This window comes from Oryzias latipes, chromosome 20, assembly GCF_002234675.1.
Source record: "Oryzias latipes chromosome 20, ASM223467v1".
In the NCBI taxonomy this organism is placed as follows: Eukaryota; Metazoa; Chordata; class Actinopteri; order Beloniformes; family Adrianichthyidae; genus Oryzias; species Oryzias latipes.
In genome coordinates this window covers 17,406,104-17,429,451 of record NC_019878.2, presented here as the reverse complement: position 1 = coordinate 17,429,451, position 23,348 = coordinate 17,406,104, and the positions used below count along the sequence as shown (strand labels likewise).

At 39.2% G+C, this 23,348-nt stretch overlaps 2 protein-coding genes across 4 annotated transcripts in view; one reads left to right on the top strand and one right to left on the bottom strand.

Annotated features, from left to right (window-relative positions):
* The first annotated feature begins 65 nt into the window (after positions 1-65).
* pan3 (PAN3 poly(A) specific ribonuclease subunit) lies at positions 66-18,136 on the top strand. The gene is made up of 18 exons (XM_004081267.4): positions 66-1,103; positions 1,937-2,058; positions 3,243-3,315; positions 3,413-3,483; positions 3,641-3,779; positions 5,188-5,405; positions 5,548-5,652; positions 5,767-5,824; positions 6,031-6,192; positions 6,430-6,546; positions 8,041-8,142; positions 9,127-9,292; positions 9,701-9,788; positions 9,881-10,020; positions 12,393-12,522; positions 14,981-15,045; positions 15,117-15,255; positions 15,820-18,136. The coding sequence occupies exons 1-18, from the start codon at positions 773-775 to the stop codon at positions 15,958-15,960; spliced, it is 2,367 nt and encodes a 788-aa protein (XP_004081315.1). The 5' UTR covers positions 66-772; the 3' UTR covers positions 15,961-18,136.
* Positions 18,137-20,844: 2,708 nt separating this feature from the next.
* flt1 (fms related tyrosine kinase 1) overlaps positions 20,845-23,348 on the bottom strand; it is a 31,459-nt gene continuing 28,955 nt past the window's right edge. The window contains exons 27-30 of one of the 3 annotated variants that reach the window (XM_011488922.3): positions 23,195-23,295; positions 21,855-21,924; positions 21,668-21,756; positions 20,845-21,562 (exon numbers count right to left, since the gene is read on the bottom strand). In XM_011488922.3, the coding sequence (XP_011487224.1) occupies positions 21,373-21,562; positions 21,668-21,756; positions 21,855-21,924; positions 23,195-23,295 (450 nt within the window). In that variant the 3' untranslated portion in view covers positions 20,845-21,372. Of the gene's footprint in view, positions 21,563-21,635; positions 21,757-21,854; positions 21,925-23,194; positions 23,296-23,348 lie in introns of all 3 variants that reach the window. The other 2 variants (XM_011488923.3, XM_020712444.1) reach the window with 2 other exon arrangements.

The following is a 23,348-nucleotide window of genomic DNA, read 5'->3' as shown; positions in this document are numbered from 1 at the left end:
AAAAAACTGTTAAAAACACACCCTTAAGTATTAACATGGCAGGTTTTTTTTTTTTTTTTTGGAGCTTCTGTCCTTGAAGACTGTTGCGCTTGTTTCAGATTCAGAAAACATGAAAGACTTTTATTTTGAAAAATAAAAGTGTTACTAGTTTTTAATCGTATACATATTTGAAAAGTTATTTCCTCACAAACATTACATTTAGTGAAAAACCATGAAAAAAGGAACAAAAACATAGAATGTTTTGAATTATTATAAATTTGTCATTTTTTTCGACTTTGTCTTTGAATGGTTTCCAGTTTTCTTTGTATAATATTCCAACCTTACAATAATAGTATAAATTATTACTATTTTTAGTTTTGAACAACTGAACATACATTTTTTGTCAGACCGGGTGTTCTTTTAAATATCTGATTTTTTAACGTGAAGCATGCATTTGCAGCAGGTGAACGGTACCCAGAATGCAAAGGCATGTTAGCTGCAGCTTTGCGGCCAGACTGGAGGCTCAAAACAACAACAACAGGCTACTTTGTAGGGGCAGCAGCTGCATGGATAGCCCGGAACCCCGAGCATATAAGCATCTTTTCCTCAAATCGAAATACACCCTAGCTTTATAATGTAAGTGTCGCTAAAGTATGGGTTTTTTCATCGGCTAAAGCAAATTAAATCTAGTGTTTTGGGGGGAAACTGTTCAAAGCTTGCTAGCTAGCACGCTAGCTCCCTGCGTCTCTATGTTCGAGTGTCTTCCGGCAGCAGTGGCGGCAGCAGCGGTGCCATGAACAGTGGACTTCCACCCTCAGCTGCTCCGCTTGGGGGTGCCGGACTACCTAATGTTAAGGTGAAGTTTTGCCGCTACTACGCGAAGGACAAAACGTGCTTTTATGGAGACGAATGTCAGTTCCTACACGACGATCCGTCCTTGGCAAACCTGCCTCTTCACGGCGGCGGAGGTAGCCCGGTTCCCTTATCAATGGCCGGCAGCGGAGGGACGCCAGCGGTGTACTCCATTGGCGGCACGGCTACAGTCAGCGGAGGGACCGTGGTGTCAAAGAAGAGCGAAACGGTGGGGCCTGCGGGAACGTCCCTGGAAGGGCAGCTGCTAACCAGTGAGTACAAAACAGTAACCCCTCGCACAAGATTCCTGACTGACCTTACCTCATGGCCCAGTGGGGGAATTTCATAAGATAGCCCGAGGATTCTGTTGGCCTCTTTACAACAAAACGTGGTTTCTGTCTGCAGAACCATAACCCTTCGGCTTGCAGCTTGACATTCCCGCTGTTAAAAATTGATTTGTGACTTGTTTAGTCTTCACATCAATAGTAAGCCATATATAATAACATAAATGGTGAAACACACTCTTTAGCTCACACAGCAGAGGCCTGTTGTTTTCATTATGACAGCTGTGAGTGCATGGACGCTAGCCTTTTTGCGCTTTAGCCAGCAATTATTTACCAAAGTAGCTTAAATTGGTCAATAAAAAAGCACAATCATCTTAAAGTAAATAAAGCTTCCAAATTACACTAAAAGGTGGTGCTGCTGTCTGTTTATTATTATCCATGTTGTTTTGCCCATGTTAGCCTAGGAATGCTAGCTGTGCACGGGGCTTTGTTTTGACTCTGCTATCGCGTTTTTGCAGCGTGAACAAACAGTTCGCAGAATCTAGGTCAAAAATCCACTAGAAAAGATGCGCAAACGTAGTTCCACATTAACCTAAGACACTAATGGATATTAAACACTTATAACTTTGTTTTGTCTCTTGAGACGCTTTTGTTGAGGTAGGTGTTCTGAGCACTGTTTACACGCTTCATAACTAGCTCGTGGCTTTTCAACAACACCACTTTAAAGCACGTTTACAAACCTCTATTTTGTTTAAATCCTTGTCATATAAATCTATCTCCATTGATAAATAACGTATTTTATGTATGTTTGTCTTTCTCAGTCCCAGGGATGGAAGGTGCCACCCTGAGTGATGCCAACCTTAACAACTCCTACTTCAGCAGCAGCTTTATTGGGGTCAATGGGTTTGGAAGCCCAGCAGAGTCAAAATACTCAATGATGCAGGTACAACTTAAGGCCCGTACACACCGGGACGAATATTCGCCAGGCGTTATTCGCCAGCGTTTTTCGGCACGTTTTTTGTGTTCACACCCAGGCGATTTTCGCTGACGATGAGCCGAGCGAACATTCAATTTCATTCCCTGACATTAGATGGCGCTTAATGTAAACAGAAATACTCCTGTACACAAGGTGGCGCTGCGCAACTTTACGCTTCTTAAAGTCGCTTTTCACTCAGAAGAAGAGAGCAAGTATTTACGCGCTAGTCAGAATAATAAAAAGAAAACATGAATATTTCAAGCACCAGTAGCTCCAACTGGTGCTTCGTTCGGGGATATTTTAGAATGTCCGTCATTATTTCTTCGCGGCAGTGTAGACGCTACTTGGCGTCTATCTTCTTCGCTGGTATTTGTGCTCAGCAAGGCAGTTTTGTGTTTGAGCGCCCCCAAGTTGTGTTTTACTGTAACTTCAGAAGCTCCAGACACGTGTGCAAAAGCGGCATTTTCATTGGTCGAATAGATTTCGACGCGACGCGTCGAAAAAAAAACCGAACCCGAGGCGTTTTTTTTTGACGCTTTGACGCGTGGCGTTTTTTCGCGTCGGTGTGCACACTCACATTGGTGCCCTTTGTTTAGTCACGAGGCGTTAAACGTCGGCGAAAATCGCCGGCGAAATTCGTCCCGGTGTGAACGGGCCTTCAGACTCCTCATCTGCTTCTTTTGCAGACTGCATGCATGACCTTTTCTATTGCAGTGGGGCTTTAGGGGCCAAATGTCAAGTGGTAGAATTAGACCTTTGGGTTGTTGGTAATACACTTTTATGTTTGTTTACTTTGACAGAGGGAAGAGTTGACATCTTTTTGTTGAATTTCATATAGATTTTTGCATTTAGTAAAGTAGGAACCCAGTTGTCTTCACACTATTAACTAGATATTTACAAATCAATCCTAACAATGTTCATGAAAGCTCTCAGTGTGTGGGTGTCAGTTAAGTCGTTTTATACAAAAAAAGGTCAGCACTTTGATCAGGGTAGTTCCTGGATTGTTGACATTAAATATAAAGTTAACTTCTTGCAGAAGTTCTGAAAATGTTCATTGTGTCTAGATTCCGTGAACCACATAATCAAACTGTTATGGTATGGTATTAGAGCATTTTTAAACTCAAAATTGATCTTTTTGATGCCATCTTTAGCGGATGACTACCAGCAGCAGCTCTCCAAGCCTTCTCAATGATGGTGCCAAGAACTTCAGCCACAGCACTCATGGTGAGATGCTTTGAGAGGCTGTCGGGCAGCAGATAACACTTATTAATTCAAAAATTAAAGCATTACATTCTCCAACACCTGTCTTTTTTTTTAACAGATCCAGTGAACTCTTCAACATCCTCACTGTTCAGTGATTTTGGTGCTCTTAGCATTTCCCAAAGGAGAAAGGCAAGTACATAAGCCTTCTTAGTAACACGGGAGGTTTAAAATCAATGCTGTGGGGGTTTATTTTCTAATGAACTTGACACTACGCTTTTTCCTTGCACTTTTCATTCTGAAGGCAGTGGTAACGTTCATATTGTTTATCTAATGCTCATGTCATTAGGCTCCTAACCCGGCAGCAAGTGAATTCATCCCCAAGGGAACCCCTCGAATGGCTACAATGGTCCAGTCCGCTGTTCTGGCCTTCCCCTCGCCTCTCTTCGCACATCCTGGTCTCGGCAGCTCCTCCGCTTTGGGTCCTGGTAAGGGCTTTTTACTTACTCATTAATAAATTATCTTGATTCTGTTGCCACTTGTTTTCACGATTTGTTTTTTTTTTCAAGCCACAGTGTTTGTTAAAAAAATGTCTGAAGCAAAACATGATTGTCTGAAAGCCATCTAAAGTCAGTGCTATTCAGTTACAATTTGAGTTGGGCCAGATTGTTGAATATCAACATTTTGTTGGGCCACACATGTCTACGGTTGATAAAACAGGTAAATAACATGATGTAGAATTTTTACAAAATAAGGGCTCACGCTGGAACAGTGTTATATCTGCAAACCGTGCTGGTTGCTCAAACATCAGGGATGTAAACCGTTGCTAAAGAAATGTTATGCTTGCACATCAACACACTTCGCACTGCACCCACTAGATTTTTTATCTGCAACTGAAAATCAAATCATGCTGCTGGCAAATATTTTATATTAACCAATTATTACAATGAGACAGACGTTTGTCTGCAGTCTTGCGTGATTCAAATTGCACTGAAGTAAGATTTAAAGTTGTTTTAAACGATCTGAGACTTTTATTCTGACTGATTAAAAACACATCAATGTCATTACAATGTTGCATATTAACTTTATGACTACTAACAACAAACATCACCAAAGACAGAGTGGGATTCTGAGCCACATTGCTTTTAAAAATGATTCTCAACCAATAAATTTAATTTAAATTGCCTTGGTAAACCCCAGTTGCCTCTAAATTTGTATTAATTAGCATATATGGCAAATATTGACCTATAGATTTCATTCTCAAACATAGGTTAAGTTTAGCACTTTTTTTCCTTCCTACAAATGGTTCATTTAAAGGTTTCATTTAGTGTGCTACTGCAGAATGCATGTAATGTATGGCCCAGCAGCTGCATTTGTCAAAACAAATAAAACCATAATTCTACACTGGATTCTGGACCAGTGCTGCTAGTTTACATAAGTTTTATGCAAGAAGTTGTCATTTTAACTTGTCAGGTGTTGTGTGCCACTTTTATTTTGAAGGGTTCAAAAGGGAAGTTTTTTTCTTCTCTTTTTTTCATTTGTTGGTTAATAAATATTTCTCCATGCTTATTGAAGCAGAGAAATGTTTTTAATACTTGAAATACTAAAAAATGATTTGGTAGAAAAACAAAACAAAGTTCACTCAATTTGCTGCTTTCCAGGACCTAAGAAATTCTGCTTTGACTTTTAATGCATACCCATTTTCAATTAGTTTTTTTTACTTGCACTGACTCAATTGATTTGATTCATTTTCCTCTTGTTTCTGATCCAAACTCACTTTAATTTAGCAAAAACATAAATTCAAGGGGTCAAGGGGTCAAGGGGATGGGCATTTTACACGATGGAAGCAAAACAATTTCTAAAATTTACATTTTTTACTCCTCTTTCTGTTTCTAGGCATGTCTTTGTCTGCAGGATCCTCTCCGCTCCATTCACCAAAAATTACACCTCACACCTCACCTGCTCCTCGTCGACGCAGTCACACCCCAAACCCTGCCAACTACATGGTGCCCACCACAGCCTCTGATCAGGGTGCACACATCATTCAGAAAGAGACTGTAGGGGGGACTACATACTTCTACACAGACAACACCCCCGCACCGATGACTGGAATGGTTCGTGTTTTTGCCTATTTAGCCAGACGTACCATGACAAGGATTCTTTATGTCTGTCATGCAGCCATGTGCTAAGCTGAAAACAAATGAGGATTTTCGTTTCTCGATAAATAGGAAGCTTTGCTTTACGGTTTCGCTACAGGTGTTTCCTACCTACCACATATATCCCTCCAATCCACCCAACGTGGCCTACATGCAGCCAAAAGCCAACGCCCCGTCCTTCTTCATGGCCGATGAGCTTCGACAGGTACGGTGCAGCCGTCCTCTTTACGCAGTATCCACCCCCCACCCCCCTTTCTGGAGGAAATGTCTGATGCCATTGCCCTTTTGTCCCCCCACCCCCATCCCCCCACCCTCCCAGGAGTTGATTAACAGACATCTCATAACCATGGTGCACATTGACCACTCAGAAAACCCAGGTAAAATCAGTTCTGGTGTTGACTAATGCAGTAACTCATTTGTGGTTTCATATTGAAACCAGACAGAAACCAGACACAGAAAATCCTTGCTTCTTCAACAGAGATATTATTGCAATAGAATGTTCAAGGGCCCTGATACTTTAAAATAAGTTGGAATTTTAATTTCCTTTGTTGAAATACTGAACAAAATGTTCTCTGTTGGGTAGATGTACCGTCTGAGGTGGACAGCTACCACAGCCTGTTTCCTCTGGAGCCCCTCCCTCCACCAAACCGCATGCAAAAGACCAGCAATTTCAGCTACATTACCTCCTGCTACAAAGCGGTCAACAGCAAGGATGACATGCCTTATTGTCTGAGGAGAATACATGGTAAAGTACAATCACGTGTTTAGCAAAAAAAAAAAAGTCCATAAATTCAGCAAATCAAATTTATTTCCACATTGGTTGCATTACTAACTACAGTGTATATAATAATGGAGTTTGATTTGTTTGATTTAATTTAAAACATGCAAAAACTTTGCATGTTTTGGAACAGGGTGCGATGGCAGATAGGTGTTGATAATCTTACTCTATCATCCAGTAGTGAATGTTTTGAACTATTGACAGGATTCCGCCTGGTTAACACCAAATGCATGATGCTGGTGGACATGTGGAAGAAGATTCAGCACTCAAACACTGTAACGCTGAGAGAAGTCTTCACCACTAAGGCCTTTGGAGACCATTGTGAGTGTGCGGCTGTAGTTGACTGTGTTTGTATTTATAAATATATCATATTTCTGCATTTTCCCTCCCATTAATTTACATTTATTTTGTCGTTTACTCTGTAATCTTGTTATAGAAGTCTAGTAATGTGAAAATGTATCAGTTTGCTTTTCTAGTATATATTTTTTATTTAAAAAAAAAACAAAACATTTTGCTAATCTTAAAATTAGAGGTCAATCCCAGCTAAAAACAACAGCTAAGTAAATACTTTATTAGATTTTTATGTTTTGGAGACAAAAAAGACCCAAAGCTAACAATGTTTTAGAGCCCAGTGTCATTGTATTAAGAACAGACGTTTGCAACTGACAAACCTTCAGACATTTAACATTTTCAGATTATGTGTTGTTTAGAATTATTATTATTGTAAAAAAATTTGACTCAACTTTTTTGATACTGAAGGAAATTATTTTGGCACTGTAGATGTAAAAAAAAAAAAAAAAACCTAAACAAAATCAAATTAAAAACATCCTTTCAAAGTAAAGTATGTTTAATATAAGACGAAGAGAAAAACCAAACAAATGTGTACGTATATATGTACATAACACCTGAATATAATTTTATTTGTGTTTTTTCTTCACATTTTGCCAAACTCTGCACATTAGTTAAAAAGATGCAATGATTTATCATCGTTAATTATGTGGACAATAAATAATTCCAGACTCATAGAAATGCAAGCTTTTCAGTTAAGTTCAAACAGTCCGATTAATACTCCAGCTCCGTTTGGATGTTAGGAAAGATTTGCTACTCGATAATCTGCTTTCTATATTCCACAAACACATTCATGAGGAACTGTACAAGCTTAGAATTTGAACATATTGATGAAAAAAAGCTGGAGAATTAATGGAATGCTTACAGGATACTCTATAGTATTTTATTCACAAATAATCTTATTAAAATGACAATTGATAATTTGATTTTAAAGAAATAAAATAAAAACATTAACATCAAAACATTTTTGACCGTTATAATAATTGCTAGTTGCACCTCTAGTGAATTATTGCACAGTGTATTTGAATGAACTCTTGGCGCAGCTGAAATCTGTTGAATTAGATAAACAAGGACTAAATGTCTGTAGAAGTCTAGAAGTGGACCCTTCATGAGAGCTGTGTGTAATTAGGAGTTGAGCAAACTTCAGGATAGCAAATGCAACACCTAAGAGGAGAGGAATTTCACAGTGATGTGGAGATAAATGTACAGAAAACAGAAAGTTTGCAGTGTTTTTCTGTGAAATGTGGATATTAATACATCTGAAATATGAGGCCTCTAACAATAGTTTTTATTGTCTCTTTCTGTAACTCCATGATTTCTTAGACTTAAGGAAGAAACACATTCTTTGTCACAAAACTATTAAGGAATATTGGAGATAATTTGTAGGGAATTTCTGAGGGATGTTTTTTTAAATTTCCCATCCAGCAATACAAACTAAGATTTTTGTTTTCTTCTTTTTGCCTATAGCGCTGGTCTTCTCCTACGACTTCCATGCAGGTGCAGAAACAATGTTTAGCAGACATTTCAACGACCCATCAGCAGATTCTTACTTTACCAAGAGGAAGTGGGGTAAGTCGGCCTTCTTCCATCTTCGGTCCAAAATAACAACACGGTCACCATGCAGCACCACAGCGTTTCACAAGTCTACGCTTGCTGTTGTGTGCATGCTCATGAGCTCATTGTCACCTAGCTCCTTGTGTTTGCAGTATCTCATCAGTGTAGCCTGTTGTAATGCACAGCAAAAAAGACACATTTTCCGGTTCAAGAATACATTCTTAGGAGTTTGTTGACATGTGATATGGTTGAATCTTGACGGTTAAGATGCATTTTTGTGAAAGAGACATGTGAACTTGGAGGAAACTGTGGCTGAAACCGATTCTTTGACAGGTGTTGCTGTTTTTGTTGGCTGAAGGAATGACAGATAGAGGAAGCAAAGGCTTTCAGCTGTAGGTGTATTTTACAGCAAAGCTGATGCAGGTTTTCATGTTTGAAGTGCAGGAGGCAAACATTTCTTAAAATAACCCTAATAGACATAACACAAGTTGTTCAAAAGGGTTCCTGCCTCATTGTGCAAGTAGAGTTTATTGACTGACATTGCCCAATTCTGGTGTTGCTCATGACTGTGCAAAAAAGGTCCACAAACTTTTCTAAAACACTTTTTCTAGTTTTAGAAATGTTTCTGTCTCAAGATCAAAAACGTTGTTGGAAATAATTGTGTATATATGTGGATTAAAGTCAAAGATTGCTTTTAATTTTTTAAGTGCGAAATTTTGAAAGTTTATATATTTTTCAAAATAAAACGTGCATTACAAAGGAAAGGCTCTTATCATTGCTGCATTCATCAGAGATCAGTAATTGACAGATTTTATCGAACTGGAAGGCGTTTTAGGTTCAAGTCGGGGATGGTTTTCACCATCAACTTATGAGAAGCAGCTTTTTGATGTAGATAAGCTTTCTGAGGAAGCTATCGACCGTTTGCGGGTTAGTTCATTAAAACGTCTGCACTTCTGTCTGCTCTTGAGTGATAAAGCCTTTTTTTTTTCTTGTTGTCAGGGCAACACGAGCCACCCCAACCACGGCAGCATGCAGGTCTGCTACCCGAGTCTCTCATCTGGGCCTACATTGTCCAGCTCAGCTCAGCGCTGCGCACCATCCACACTGCTGGCTTGGCCTGTCGGGTCATGGACCCCAGCAAAATTCTGATCACTGGCAAGACGAGGTATAGACGAGGAATGCTACAATGCTGGGTTTAAAACCAAATTAATTATATGAACGATTGTTTGCTCCTGCAAATGTATATGTTCAAAATATCAAACACACGTGTTGTGTTTAAGGGGGATTCATTATTTAAACTTGACAGTTTTTTTTACTGTTACATGTTTATTAGCAAATTTTTGTAACGTTTTAGTCTTTTGTTGTTTTGTGATACACAAATCATATACTTGCACAAACTGCTTAGAAATTTGTTTTTCCAAAACAACCGAAGAACTTTTACCTTTTTTTTCTTGAACCAGTTTTTTCCCGCTTATTTAAAGTAGATATCACAAACGTTGTTCAAAGAAGATTTCATTATCTTGGTATGGCTGAAATGCACAGAAACGCATCCCAACAGTCTTTTATTTTGAAGGTTACGGGTGAACTGCGTTGGGGTTTTTGATGTTTTGACGTTTGACAACACTCAGAGCAATCATCTCGCCCTGATGCCACAGTACCAGGTACAGTCTCTAACTACACTCTGTGCAAATATAGTTTTTAAAGGTGTTTATCTTTTTCATTGCTTTTATTTCTTGTATGTTTCCTTCTGCAGCAAGCAGATCTAGTGTCCTTGGGCAAGGTGGTCCTGGCTTTGGCCTGTAACTCTCTGGCTGGAATTCAAAGGGAGAATCTGCAGAAGGCGATGGAGCTGGTGTCTTTAAACTACTCCTCAGATCTCAAGAATCTCATCCTGTAAGGGTGGCAGGGTGCACATGTGGTCAGCTGGTAGTGAGAGATATTTTTGGAATCTCCTGTAGCTGTGCTTTATAAATCAAATAGTTCATTTATCCCCCAAAAAGAATAAAACCAAAAAAGTTTAAAATTAAATGGTTTCCCAAAAAACTTGCTGGAAAAATAAAGAATATTTTGAGGTTTAAGCAGATCAAAAAAAAATTTGTTTGTTAAACCCTAATTTGATTTTGAATTATCAAACAAAAAATAAAACTTCCCTAAGAAGCTCATCAATTTCAAAAAATCATTGGTTTAATGGCTTAAAAATGTGAAAAGTGTCTGGCTGAAATTGGTTTGGTGGTTACTGATGGGCTTAACCACAAAGAGCAATAAGACTTCAAAACATAATCTAAAAAAAACTTAGTGCTGAAATAGGGCAAAACAAAAGGTTAGTGTATTCATCTCTCAGTTTTAGTTAACACCTTCTGCAACATTTTGCTACGGTTTCAACAGAATCGGTGTCTCATATAGGGCAGTTTGAACCAAAAAACTAAAATAAAAACATGGATGGTAGCTTTAAATTCACCGACTCAACCGTGAAAGTTTATAGTTATTTTTGGATTTTTTATTTTAGGAAATCAACTTGTTTCCTATGGTTTTTAAAATTCACACTAGTTTGATCAGTAAAAAGTAACTGCTTGTTACTGGATTTTGGCTTCATGCTCCGTCTCATCTCAATAGAAGGTTAAGGAGAATTTCTCTAAAATGGTTAAAGGTTCCAAATATGTTTCAGCCAAATGTAGGTTGATTTAATTTTTTGACAGCTGGAGTGGAAAAAATGTGGTTGTGCAGCTCTTTAGCAATACTAATATAGTTGTTGTATAGTGAGGTTCTAACCCTGGGCTCACACCGCAGCCTCTCTTTGTCCATTGTGTTAAATGACCAACATGACACTCTACCGCACACTTTGTGACTCCTTGTCAGTGGAAATGACGTAATGTTTACACCACGGTGAAAACATAGTGAGTGCAGTGGAAACAATTAGTTTTATTTTGAAAAATTGACCAGATGCACTTTACACTCCCACGCATGATTTCAGGTTTAGGCCGTTTTATTTGCCTCAACTTCACGAAAAAGTGCTCCGGCACGCGCTGGACCAAACCGAATGCTGTGTATCTGCCTCTCGCACTTTTCAAGTTACGTAAAGATTCCAGCGGCCGCACCGGAGCTCGGCTGGATGCAGTTTGAGCCCAAGTCTTTTGGTTTTTATTAAATGTTAACTATAGGAACAAAAAGTATGGAAATGCCTGCAACAAGACCCAAAAGCTTTCCTAAAATATTCATTGGAGAACCTATAGACTCGAGGGCAAAGTTTGATTAGAAAAGTGAATAAATGAAAGACACAGACTCCTTAATTTTTTATTTTTTATTTTTAAGATACTGAGGGTCTGGTTAGTGTTGTGTCTTTCTGTTGATGGGAAGATCTGAAGCCCAAATTGAACAGAAAGGAGACACTTGAACAGATAGACAGTTTTTCAGTTGGCTGGCACCGAGTCCTGACCCAAGTCTGATCCTCTTTCAGGGACAATCTCCTCACGAGTCATGTGTTGAATTTTGACCAGGTTGGTATAACGCCGCACTCCACGTTTGAAGGGGCAACTCCCAGCTGGCGAGTAAAACACCGGTCTGAAAAGACGAGTTTGATTGATTCAGTATTCAGTTTAGGGCCTGTTGTCTCTGCGTTTTGTTAAAGCTTTTCAGCCAAACTTTATCAGTGCTGTTCTCAACTTCCATGTTTGTTGATAGGATGAGACATATAGGTTTAAGTGCAGAGGAAATTAGCTCTGTAATCTAATGAACCAATTTAGATCTTTTAAACGTAGTCTGTAATCTTTTAAGCAAAAATACTCTACTTTTTTAATGTAAATATGATCCGTCATTCACATAATATACTTTTTATGACATAGCATCCATTAAAAACAACAAAAAAATCATTTTATTTAATCATTTTAATTTACAACTTCTTTTTCTAAGCTCTGAAAAGTAATAATTTGACCTTTTGCTTCTCAGTTCACGCTTCTTCTTACTTATTTTTTCTTTTTTTACTTTGCTAAAGTTTAAATTCACGTTGATTCATTTTTACTGCTTAAAATCTTTCTTAATTTATATCAAGTTGAAATCCTAAATCATGCTGCTTTAATGTATGGTTCACATAAAAAAAGATTTTCCAAGTTTCAGCATCACTTCTGAAGTTATATCAGATTTAGGTTTAACTGTAAAGGCTGAAACTTTTTCACATGGAAGAGGCTGAAAGCTGCTTCTGGGAGAGATGAGAGACTTTTGTTTTGCTGTCATCCAATGTTCGACTTCTGGTCTTTTGTGTGTTTCTGCAGGTACCTTCTGTCTGAGCAGTCCCGCCTGCGAAGTGTCAATGACATCATGCCCATGATTGGAGCTCGCTTTTACACCCAGCTGGATGCTTCACAGATGAGGAATGATGTAATCGAGGAGGACTTGGCCAAAGTAAGAAATTTGTTTTTGTGTGCCGGATTCTGTTGCTAGGTTGCTAGTTTAACTTCTTGAGAAAGTTGGTAGGCGAGCAGTTTACATACAGGATGTTGTACAGCACTCTTCTTGAATTTAGTCCCTTAAATTAAGACGCAACAGTGTCAAACAATTATTATTCTTTCTAAATTCTCCCTCCAGAAGTCTCTCTAAAAGGATAAAAAATAATTCTTTAACATTTAAGAATCTTATTTTGTAGGGCTCATAAATTAAAATCATCAGCTTTTATTAAAGGTTGTGCGTGGAAGTTTGCTAAACCTCAAAAGATGTTGAACAAATAAAATCTAAAGGATCACATTTTCACAATTTGAATGAGGATAACTGAGGTCTTTGGGGGAATATTTTATTAATTTTGTTAAGTCTAAATCTATTGCTTGTTCATACTGATTAAATAGAGGCTGCTGGTAAGGTTTTGTAAAGAAGTGACTTCTAAACATTACCAACCTTGAGAGAATCTGTGTTTAGTCAAAAGCAGAAGTGCTGGAAATGGCTTGTATGAACTGAGAAATAGTTGTAATGTTGTGACCTTATTCATTAAAGCAGAATAACTGAATAATTGGTGACCTCACCTTTTACTTTTGTGTTGCTTTAAATCAGGCAAATGATAAAAAGCTAAACTTGAGGAATTGTGAAAGTAATTGACAGAATTGGTCAGTTGTACTCGATAAAGTGTTTATGTAAAAAAAACAAACTCCTGAAAGTGATTAAGAAGTCATTTTTTATTATATTTTGCTTTTATAATGACATAATCAGTTGGGACAATTATAAAAGCGTGAGTTTTAGACGTATTCCATGCATATGCTTCAGTCTCCATAAACATGTTTTAATGGGAGATACAGCACATGTTCCATGCATGTTTCTAATGTTGAAACAGGGTGACATGTTGCAATTTGGAGTCATTTTCTTAGTCCACAGTTAAAGTCCCATTTTGATCATCTTTCGATCTATTGTAAAAGTGCTCTTTTAGTTCTGAATATGTTGTTTTTAGCCAAAATTTAAAAAAATTCATTTTTTAAGACATAGTTTTTGCAGAGCAGCAGTAGTTTGGTAGAAATTCCCTTCTGAAGCATACACGGATCTAGTGCTTTATAAATGTGTTCAAAAAAAAAAAGTTAACTCAAGTTGGGTGATTAATGATGTGGTTGGGGTGTAAAAATGGAGTCTTTAAATATATAAACTTGTCGATCAAAAAAAAAAATTCTGACGCTTCATTGTGGTAAAATGCCACGTTAAAGTCCTGCATTCATATTCTGTAACGCCAATTCAAACCTCAATGGTTATTTCTGGCAAAGAAATAACCAAAAAAATATTTTCAAATATGATGTGTAAGATCTGTTTGACTACAGCCATAGTCTGGTTCAGCCCATAAGAACCCAGACCCATTTAAAATAAAATAAAATAAAATAAAAAGAAATGATGTCTATTTTACCACAAACCAAGTGGACCACAGAATCCACTTCTGATATTTTTCTGTGACACTCATGTCAACGTGGGTCCTCATGGGTTAAAGCAGGACCAGCACACCCACAGAACCATATTAAAGGCTGGCGAGGCTGCAGATCAAAATAGACCATTTCAGTGCAGAAGTTTCTTTACCACTTTCAAAAAAAAATAGGAAGTTAATTTTTTTCTCTTGTTTAGACAGAAGGTTAACTTCCACATCTTTCAGTTTCTGATAGTTTTAGAATGATTGCAAACTAGTTTGTTTTGGAGACAGTGTCGTAGCAAAAGCCTTCCTCTTTCACGCAAGGAGCATTTACTGTTTGTTGCATCGTTTTCTGAAAATCTTTTAGCTGCATTACAAATAAAGGCCTTCAGTTACACTTTAGAACGGTACTTTATGCCAGAGGTCCCTGAACCCTGAGATGTGGACCGGTGCTGGTTTTTGGAGCAGTTGATACCAGGCCACAGAGAAAAAAACACGACTTTCCATTTTATTTATAATCTGAGTCTGAAATTTTTTAAAACTAGTGGATTCTCTCGACCACATCAGACTCATGCATGACACAGGTCAAGCCGCTCGCTCACGTGTTGAAAATACATCTGCTTAAAGCAGATGCACCGGCCTCTAAATGAGGCCAGCAGAGTTAACAAAACGTATTTGGAACGTATTTTGACACAGAAAAGAACTTGTGAGAAAACAGAAGAAAACCTTTGACTTCAAAGAAAAAAGACAAAAGTCAGGAGTTTCTACTGAAACGTTTTAAGCAGCTGCAGATATTTTACAGAGGATAATTTTTACTCTCAAAAATTAGGGGAAGCTGGAGGCAAAAAAATGAATACCTTCTTTAGGCTCGTACAGGCTGATCAGAGAAACTGTTGTTAGATACACAACCAGCCTGTGGCCTGAAAGAGGTTTGCGATCCCTGCTTTATGTGAATTCTGTCATAGATTTTACACGTCTTTCTTTTTGCAGGAGGTGCAGAATGGCCGTCTCTTCCGCCTGCTTGCCAAATTGGGCACCATAAACGAGCGACCAGAGTAAGAACAGTTGCACATCCTGACGCTTGCGCTTCCGTTTACGCTCTGTAATCCTGCCTCGTCTCTGTCAGGTTTCAGAAGGACCCGACGTGGTCAGAGACGGGGGACCGCTACCTGTTGAAGCTTTTTCGAGATCACCTGTTTCACCAGGTTACAGAAACGGGGTCGCCCTGGATTGACCTCAGCCACATCGTCTCCTGCCTCAATAAAGTCAGTACAGACCGTTAGAGTTGAATGAATCATTGCTTATAATGGGAAAAGGTCTTAATTTGATGAGACGGTCTTTTTTTGGACTGTTTTCGAGGTAAAATAGTCATCAAAGCACAAGTTGAGTTTTTTTCAGTCAAACATACTGAATAGTAAAATTGTGATCTACGGTGTTGAAATCGTGAAAAGTGACAAAAGAAGGTCGGTTTGATGCTCTCCATCAACCCATGGTGGTATTCTGTTGCAAATAGAGGAGATCAGACTATCACATCATGATAAATTCTTAGACAATTCTGGATACGAGGAGCCAAAATAACCGGTTCGTAGCTTTTAGAGATGCTCCTTCACTGTTGCATGGTCAGAATGAAGTGGCGTTACCATAAAACTGCAGCCATTTGTTTTTAAACAGTCCAAAGTGGGAGTGTGTAGTTAAGAAGATAGAAAAATTGATAAGCTCAAATTATTTTGCTATTAAATATGAGATGACTCAATTGAAATGTATATATTTGTGTAAAATTCCACGTCAGTGGATTATGACTGCTTATATGTCATCTCCTTGCTCCTCAGCTGGATGCAGGCGTTCCCGAGAAGATCAGCCTGGTCTCGCGAGATGAGAAAAGCATCCTGGTTGTGACCTACTCGGACTTGAAGCGCTGCTTTGACAGTACCTTCCAGGAGCTGCAGGCTGCCGCCGCTGGTTCTCTGTAGCGCCCCCTTTGGGCCCAGGAGTGGGACTTCCCAAGCCCTGGAGCATTGTATTGCACTACAGCGGAGGACCAGGCTCATGGACAACATCAGCACAGGCATCAGGGCTTCTGAACCTCAGTCACATACACTGATCCCTGTCCACCAGAAAGGCTTTTCTAACGTGTTTTTTTTTTTTTAAGTTTTCCTGAAACCTGCAGACAAATTTGGAGAAAAAAAAGAAAGACAAAAAAAAACAGAAAAAGGACTAATATGGAAGCTGTGATGTACGACCTTTTTTTTAAGCTTTGGGAACAGAACGAGAAACGAAAATTGAGGTTTTGAAGATTTTCCTGCTTTTATTGTTTGTTTCTACAGTTGGGGTATTTTTTTTTTTCAGGATGCACTAAGATTTTAATTTTTTGTTCATTTTTCCTTGTGTGAATGGCCTACAGGGTGCACAGAGAGCTAAAGTCACACACGGACTAAAAACCCGAGCAGACTCGCCGTGTAAAGAAACCACAGAGAGTTGAACGTTTCTATTGACTGCATCTCTGCCCGTTTGAGACCACACCCCTTCGTTCGAACGCACTCGGAGATGGGACACACCACTCAAGGCTGTCATTATTATGGGATGGAACCTGTTTGACACAATGGGCCAACCGCCTTTTGCCTTGGTTGTTGGTTCTGCTTAAGAGAGGACAAATCACTCAGGTGGTTGGATGAGAATTTTTCAGGAGATTTAAGAACTGCTGGCTGGTTTTTCTTGGTTGGAGCATCTTCTGGGGACCAGGAACTGGGGGATAAATTGAGGTTTCTGTGGCACTGAGGAAGAGGGCGTCTTCTGCTGAGTTGTTACATGCGCAGCAACCACCTTTACTATTAGATAGTTGCTGAATCAAATGCTCTAGGGTGGGTCATTTTGGGTTTACTGTCCGGCACCGGGCTTCGGCCTTTTTAGTGAGGCTTCTACAAAAGTGGAGCCACAGCTGCCTCTTTGTGGAATGTCCCTTTGTCCCACAGCCATCCTCTCACTTCAACCACGCCCGATCTCTGTCTCTTACTCTCCTTTCGTACTCATCTTGTTGTCCCAAACTTTACTTCTCCTCTTTGAGACAACATTTTAAGGAAAAGTGATGCTTTTTGAGACTTTTTACCAGCTGCTTTTTCTCTTTTGCTCAGCTTCTGTGCAGAAATGCACAACAAAATAAAAGCGAGCAGACCCCCCCCCCCTTTTGATCTTTATTCTGTGGACCAATTCCAGCAGGGTTTTAAGTTAAAGGAAGGGACTTTGGGTGACTGAGGATGGGGGAACATCAACTGTAATTTGTTTTATTTGACTTTTTAAGATCATGATATTCAAACATGCTGTAGACAAAGCACTGGCGCTGGCCTTGACGCTGACTGAAGGCATGGATTTCTCTCAGGATGATGGACAACTGGAGGGGCCCAATGATTGAATGTGTTTGGCTGTCATTGGCTGCCGCCTGTCCAGTCAAATAGAAGAGCTTAGGTGGAGTGGGTGGGACGAATGGAGGTTTTAGGGGGTTAATGACAGGTCGAAGGCATTGCTGGAATCATGTTACGAGGGGATTTCATGTTGCCTTGAAGCACAGATCAATTTTTACAGGTTTAAATGGGATCAAATTTGGAGAACATTTACTTAACCTGCAGGAATAGCTATTGAAATCAGTCAGACTGCAGATTGAGTCTTCTCCCTTTTGTCTTATTATGAATGTGTCCACACAAAAGTGTAAAGGGTCACAATTAGGAGCTACTGTTGAGTTATGACGGAGCCGTCTGGGTTACATTTAAACATTTTCTTCAAAGATCTGTTATTGAACGCAACATAAGTACAGGTAACATTTGTGTTGGATGGAGAAACGTCTCTGTTTGAGTCCAAATCGGCAACCTAAACATTTTCGGTGGATGTAGTGCTGTAGGAACCCCCTCCCAAACAAGCCCACACAAAGGCATGCCCCTCGACGCCGCCGACTCCATGTCAGTGCTCATATCACTGTAGTCCACATCACTGCACACACTCCACTTTGTTATTGACCACCTCTCCACAGAAAAACACCTAAAATCACCATCTTACTAGATCCTTTTTCTTTTGCTTTGCCCCACTTATGTTCTTGTCTCAGATTTTGCAACATTTGTGTGTACAGCAGTATTTTAATAAAGAATACAAAAACTGGTATTTGTGAGTAAAGCGGTTGCATTTGTTTTCTAGCAAGCTGCCAGATTGACCCCTACCGTCTCTTAAACCCCCATTCTGTTCTTCTTTTGATCTTTTAATTAGGATTATGCAGTTTTAAGCCCAAATTTAAAAAAAAATCTGTCGTTTTCTAGGATTGTTTCTGCGGAGAGACAGTAGTTGGTTAGAAATTTGCATCTGTGTTGTGGGTGAGACCCCTCAAACCCCCCCTCATTAGTGAGAGCTCTGTTTACATGCTCTCCTGCTAGCTTACCTCCCCTCACACCAACCTAATGTTACCGGAGCAACCAAAATTGTGAGCACTATTGGAGCTATCCAGGATTACCGTTTTGAGCCAGATTCCAGCTCAGACGAGCTAAAGAAAGACGGATGGATCCAGTCGTCTACTAGTGGATAAATGTCATGTAGTGGAGCCGAGAGCTTGATGCAAGCCAGCAAATTTTCTACGTAACTAATGCAATCTCTTTCAAACTGCTTTTGGTGTGCTCCTGATTTATAATTTTAATTAAAAAAATATGCTGATATGCAATTTGGGGCTTCATTTTCCTGATATATGCTCTCAATCATAAAAAAAAATGCCACAAATACATAATTTTTTTTGTAGTGAGGCCTTACTACAAACATTTAGCTTTTGGAATATCACTACACCGAATAAGTTTGCAAAGCTTTGCACAGGTATTTTGGCAGAGATTTTTATGCCGGATGGCCTTCCTGATACGAGTCTATGAAGACTCTCATTCATCCGGGTTGATTCCATCATAGTAGTAGGTTTAGGGCTGGTCATCTGGATTTAGTTTTTAAAGTTAGAAGACGTTTGACCTCTTATCCCAAATGCTTTGTCAATTCTTCCTGATATGACCATTTGTTTTATCCAGGCTGGGGACCGGCACAGGGAGACCAGGATTGTGGCTGCATAGCTTAAGGACCCACACTGAATGAAGATTCATGTGCTCCCTTAGAATCAAACCCTGGTTTCCCCATGTGCCAGTCATGTGCTTAACCCTTGTGCTATCCTAGGCACTTTAACATTGGGAGTTGGGTCATCTAGACCAGTGTTTTTCAACCAGTGTGCCGCGGCACACTAGTGTGCCGTGGAGAAATTGCCCTCATTAACTGATCTAAAAATATTTTCCATCTCCAGGAAATCAGCTCTTTGTTCATCCAAACAGGCCCTGATAAAACACTGAGTAGTTAGGAATATAAAATATCTTAAAATTACTTTTTCTTTGTGTTTATATAATTCTATTAAAGACATTTTGATAAGAATCACGGTACCGCGATTTAGCTGCAGCTATAACTGTGTAAGGAAAAGTCCCGCCCCTTTAACTGTCTCCGCCAATCATTCTTGAAGGCTTAATCACATGTCATCAGTCTGACCAATCAGAAGTGGTTAAAGTCTTCACTTCCTTGTTCTTAATTCTGCTGATAAAGTCGCTCAGTTCTAACAAAAATACCAACTGAGCTCGTCTTTAGCTGGTGGTTCATCTCTTAGAAAAAAACAGCCGCACCTTCCTGCTTTTTTTGCCACAATTATCACAAAAATCCACGTGAGATTGCGCGCGGGGGGGGGGGGGGGGGGGTTGTCGATCAATACAGACCATGAATTTCTGCTTCTTTTTTTTTTGGATGCTGGTGTGCCGCGGGATTTTTGTCAGGGTTAAAGTGTGCCGTGGCTCAAAAAAGGTTGAAAAACACTGATCTAGACACACAAGACAGTGCGCTGAACCTTTTTTCTTCAATGATTTGTGAACCTCACTGGTGTCCATGGATTACATGAAATCTTTCCACCTTTGTCATTGTAGGGAGAACACGTCAATGGTCATCTTGACCCCACAAGATAGCACAAGGGTTAAGCAATTTAAATAGTGCCACACGGAGGTGTCGAGGAAAATACTCGACTATTTTAGGTATATGTGAAATAGTACACACCAGCTCAGTGGCCTTGTGGAAGAGTGTCCGCCCTGAGGTTGGGAGTTCAAATCCAGGACGAGTCATATAAAAGACTCTAAAAAATGGGACCTGATGGATCCCAATGGGGGTTAAACACCCAAAACCTTCCCAAGTACACCTCACTGGTCCCCCAAGGATTGGGTCAAATGGGTCTTTAACTTTAATTTCATAAACCCAGCAAACCACAGACTCAAATTTTTTTGGGAATGAAGCTGCTAAAGCCGAGAGACACCGAGGGTGTTGTATGAATGATGAAACAGAAATAAACAGACAAAACCCACATAACTTCAGTGTCAAAAGAAGATTCAAAAGAGGATGTGCCATTTTTTTCTGTGAATGTGGTTATAGATGTTTACACGAATCTTCTCTTTAGCTTTGACTAGTTGAAACATTGACCAAACCTTCATTCTTTTACTGTCTTTTTATGAGCATCCTGCTTCTTAAAAATGTAGTAAAGAATTATTGTTTTCAAATATATTTTTTCAACTGCTGCTTTTAAAGTTAGGCTAACTACTACAGTACTAGTACTGAAATTTAATCCTCGTTTAGATATAATATACTAAAAATAAGAAGAATCTGATGGAAGATCAACCTGACGACTTGTTTTTTTGCTAACATGAGTCAAAGTTAGAATGGACACCTTGTTTTCTGTGTAGGTCTTTCAGCTTCCTGTGAGTTACAAACTTTGTTAAAAAGAAAAAAAGGAGAAAACGAGAGAGAAAAGACATAACATGACCTCATTTTGCTGTTTTTAAACTTTATATCATAAAAGATAGGCTTTTATATTCCGTTTGATCATCCTGAGTTGCTCTAAGCCTTTATTTAACCAGTTTGTAGCTTTGAAGAGTATAGCACGAAACAAATAAATGTCATTTACAGGAATTAAGGTCAAAGAAATTGATAGTTACCATTATATATGAGTGGATATAAGTTTTTCCAGCATGAATTAGCTGTGGAAGAGGAACAGTTATTTCCTACAGCAGCGTTCCTCTCCTCAAAGCTTTGGGTATGAGGTACCAGTACAAGAAGCTCTAATGATAAAAACATACAGCTTATACTTCAGGGTAATAGTGTCAATACTCAACCAGTATTGATAGCAATGAAAAGGAAAAAAAAATTCAATACCTGAATTTGTCAACAGTAAAGTACAGCTACGTTTCAGATGTAAAGAAGAATCTTTACATTTTCATCGGGTGAAAGAAAAGGAAAAACTAGCAGATGTAAAGAGGTAGAAGGCACTAAGAAAGATAAAAAAAAATTAAAAATTATTAAGGAGCTACAGAGGGTTCGAAGCTGGAGGGGTAGATGAAGGCAGAGTTGTGGTCAGGAGCAGGGGAGCAGCCTTCGTCTGACTCCCAGCCACAAGGCAGGATGGAGGGCTCGTCGTCATGGCGACCTGGGATGTTCCCACACAGGAAGGGCACCGGATGGTCTCGACACTTAGCAAAGGTAAAGAACCTAAACATATAATTCCAAAACTTAGTTGAATATCAGCAGAAACCTCTTTATACATGCCAATATCTTAATTTACTTCAATTTTTTTTTCATCATTTGAAGCCAAACCTGCTGACTGTCATGCTCTTGCTGTTACTCTTCATCACACTCTTTAGCTCTTCAGATGGCAGGACCATCCCACTGTCACTCTGCTCCTCCTAAAATCAAGAATTTTCAAACGCAGAGGAAATCATATTTATTTATGGTGGGTTTTATTTTAACTTGAGCGCAAGTGGAAGTAAAGTCCTTGACTTACATCATGACTTTCTTGTTCCCCACAATGCATTTCCTCAAAAGTCTGAAGTGTGGCCATATCCCTCATGTAACTGATCAGAAAGATTCCAAATTTAAGACACAACGTTATGATCTTTCTACAGGCTTCCTTCTTCTCTTTTTTAAATAGCAAGAAGCTCAGTGCATCTTTGCTCATTTGTGCAAACCAAAAAAATTAAAAAAGGTGAAGTTTTGATACAATGGGGCAGAAAAAGTATTTAGTCAACCACAATTTGTGCAAGTTCTCCCACGTAAAATGATGTGAGAGGCTTGAAAATTTCATCATAGCTATACCTCAACTATGACAGACAAAAGGAAAAAAAATCCAGAAAAATCACATTGTCTGATTTTTAAATTATTTGTTTGTAAATTATTGTGGATAATAATTAGTCAGTAACAAAAGTTAAACTCAATTCTTTGTTTTATATCCTTTGACAGCAGTCAAACATTTTCTGTAAGTCTTCACAAAGTTTTCACAAACTCTTGCTGGTACTTTGGCCCATTCCTCCAGAGCAGTGATGTTTTGGGGCTGTTGCTGGGCAACACAAACTTTCTACTCCCTCCAAAGATTTTCTAAGGGCTTGAGATCTGGAGACGGGCTAGGCCACTCCAGGACCTTGAAATTCTTCTTACAAAGCCACTCATTGGTTACCCGGTCAGTGTGTTTGGGATTGTTGTCATACTGAAAGATGCAGCCACGTTTCATCTTCAATGCCCTTACTGATGGAAAGAAGTTTTCACTAAAAATCTGACCATACATGTCCCCATTCATTCTTTCCTTCACTCGCATCAGTCGCCCTGGTCCCTTTGCTGAAATACACCTGGGAACCCAGAACACCTGGTTCTGAGAGTTTTGCTCACCGTTCTTGTGATCATTTTTACCCCACGGGGTGAGATCTTGCGGGGAGCCTAAGGGAGATTATCAGTGGGCTTGTATGTCTTCCATTTCCTAATAATTACTCCCACAGTTGATTTCTTCACATCAAGCTGCTTACCTATTGCAGATTCAGTCTTCCCAGCCAGGTGCAGGTCAGCAATTCTGTTTTTGGTGTCCTTAGACAGCTCTTTGGTTTTGGCCATAGTAGGGTAATCTTACTTGTTTGTAGGTGACCAAAAACTCATTTTCCACCATAATTTACCAATAATTTTTTTTAGAAATCAGACAATTTGATTTTCTGGATTTTTTTTCTCTTTTTGTCTCTCATTGTTGAGGTACACCTGTGATGAAAATTACAAGCCTCTCTCATCGCTTTAAGTGGGAGAACTTGGCTGACTAAATACTTTTTGCCCGACTGTATGATATTATCACTTAAATGATCCCACCTTAAGTTGGTTACAGCAAGAGGGTTTTCTGTGAAAGCCTCACTGGGATGGGTTGCTTCATTCGAGAAGAATCCCAGAGGAATGTAGTCCTTTCCATTCTGCTGGAGTAAAACACAAACATTTTCCTAATGCTTTTTGCTTCAGAGGGACGTCT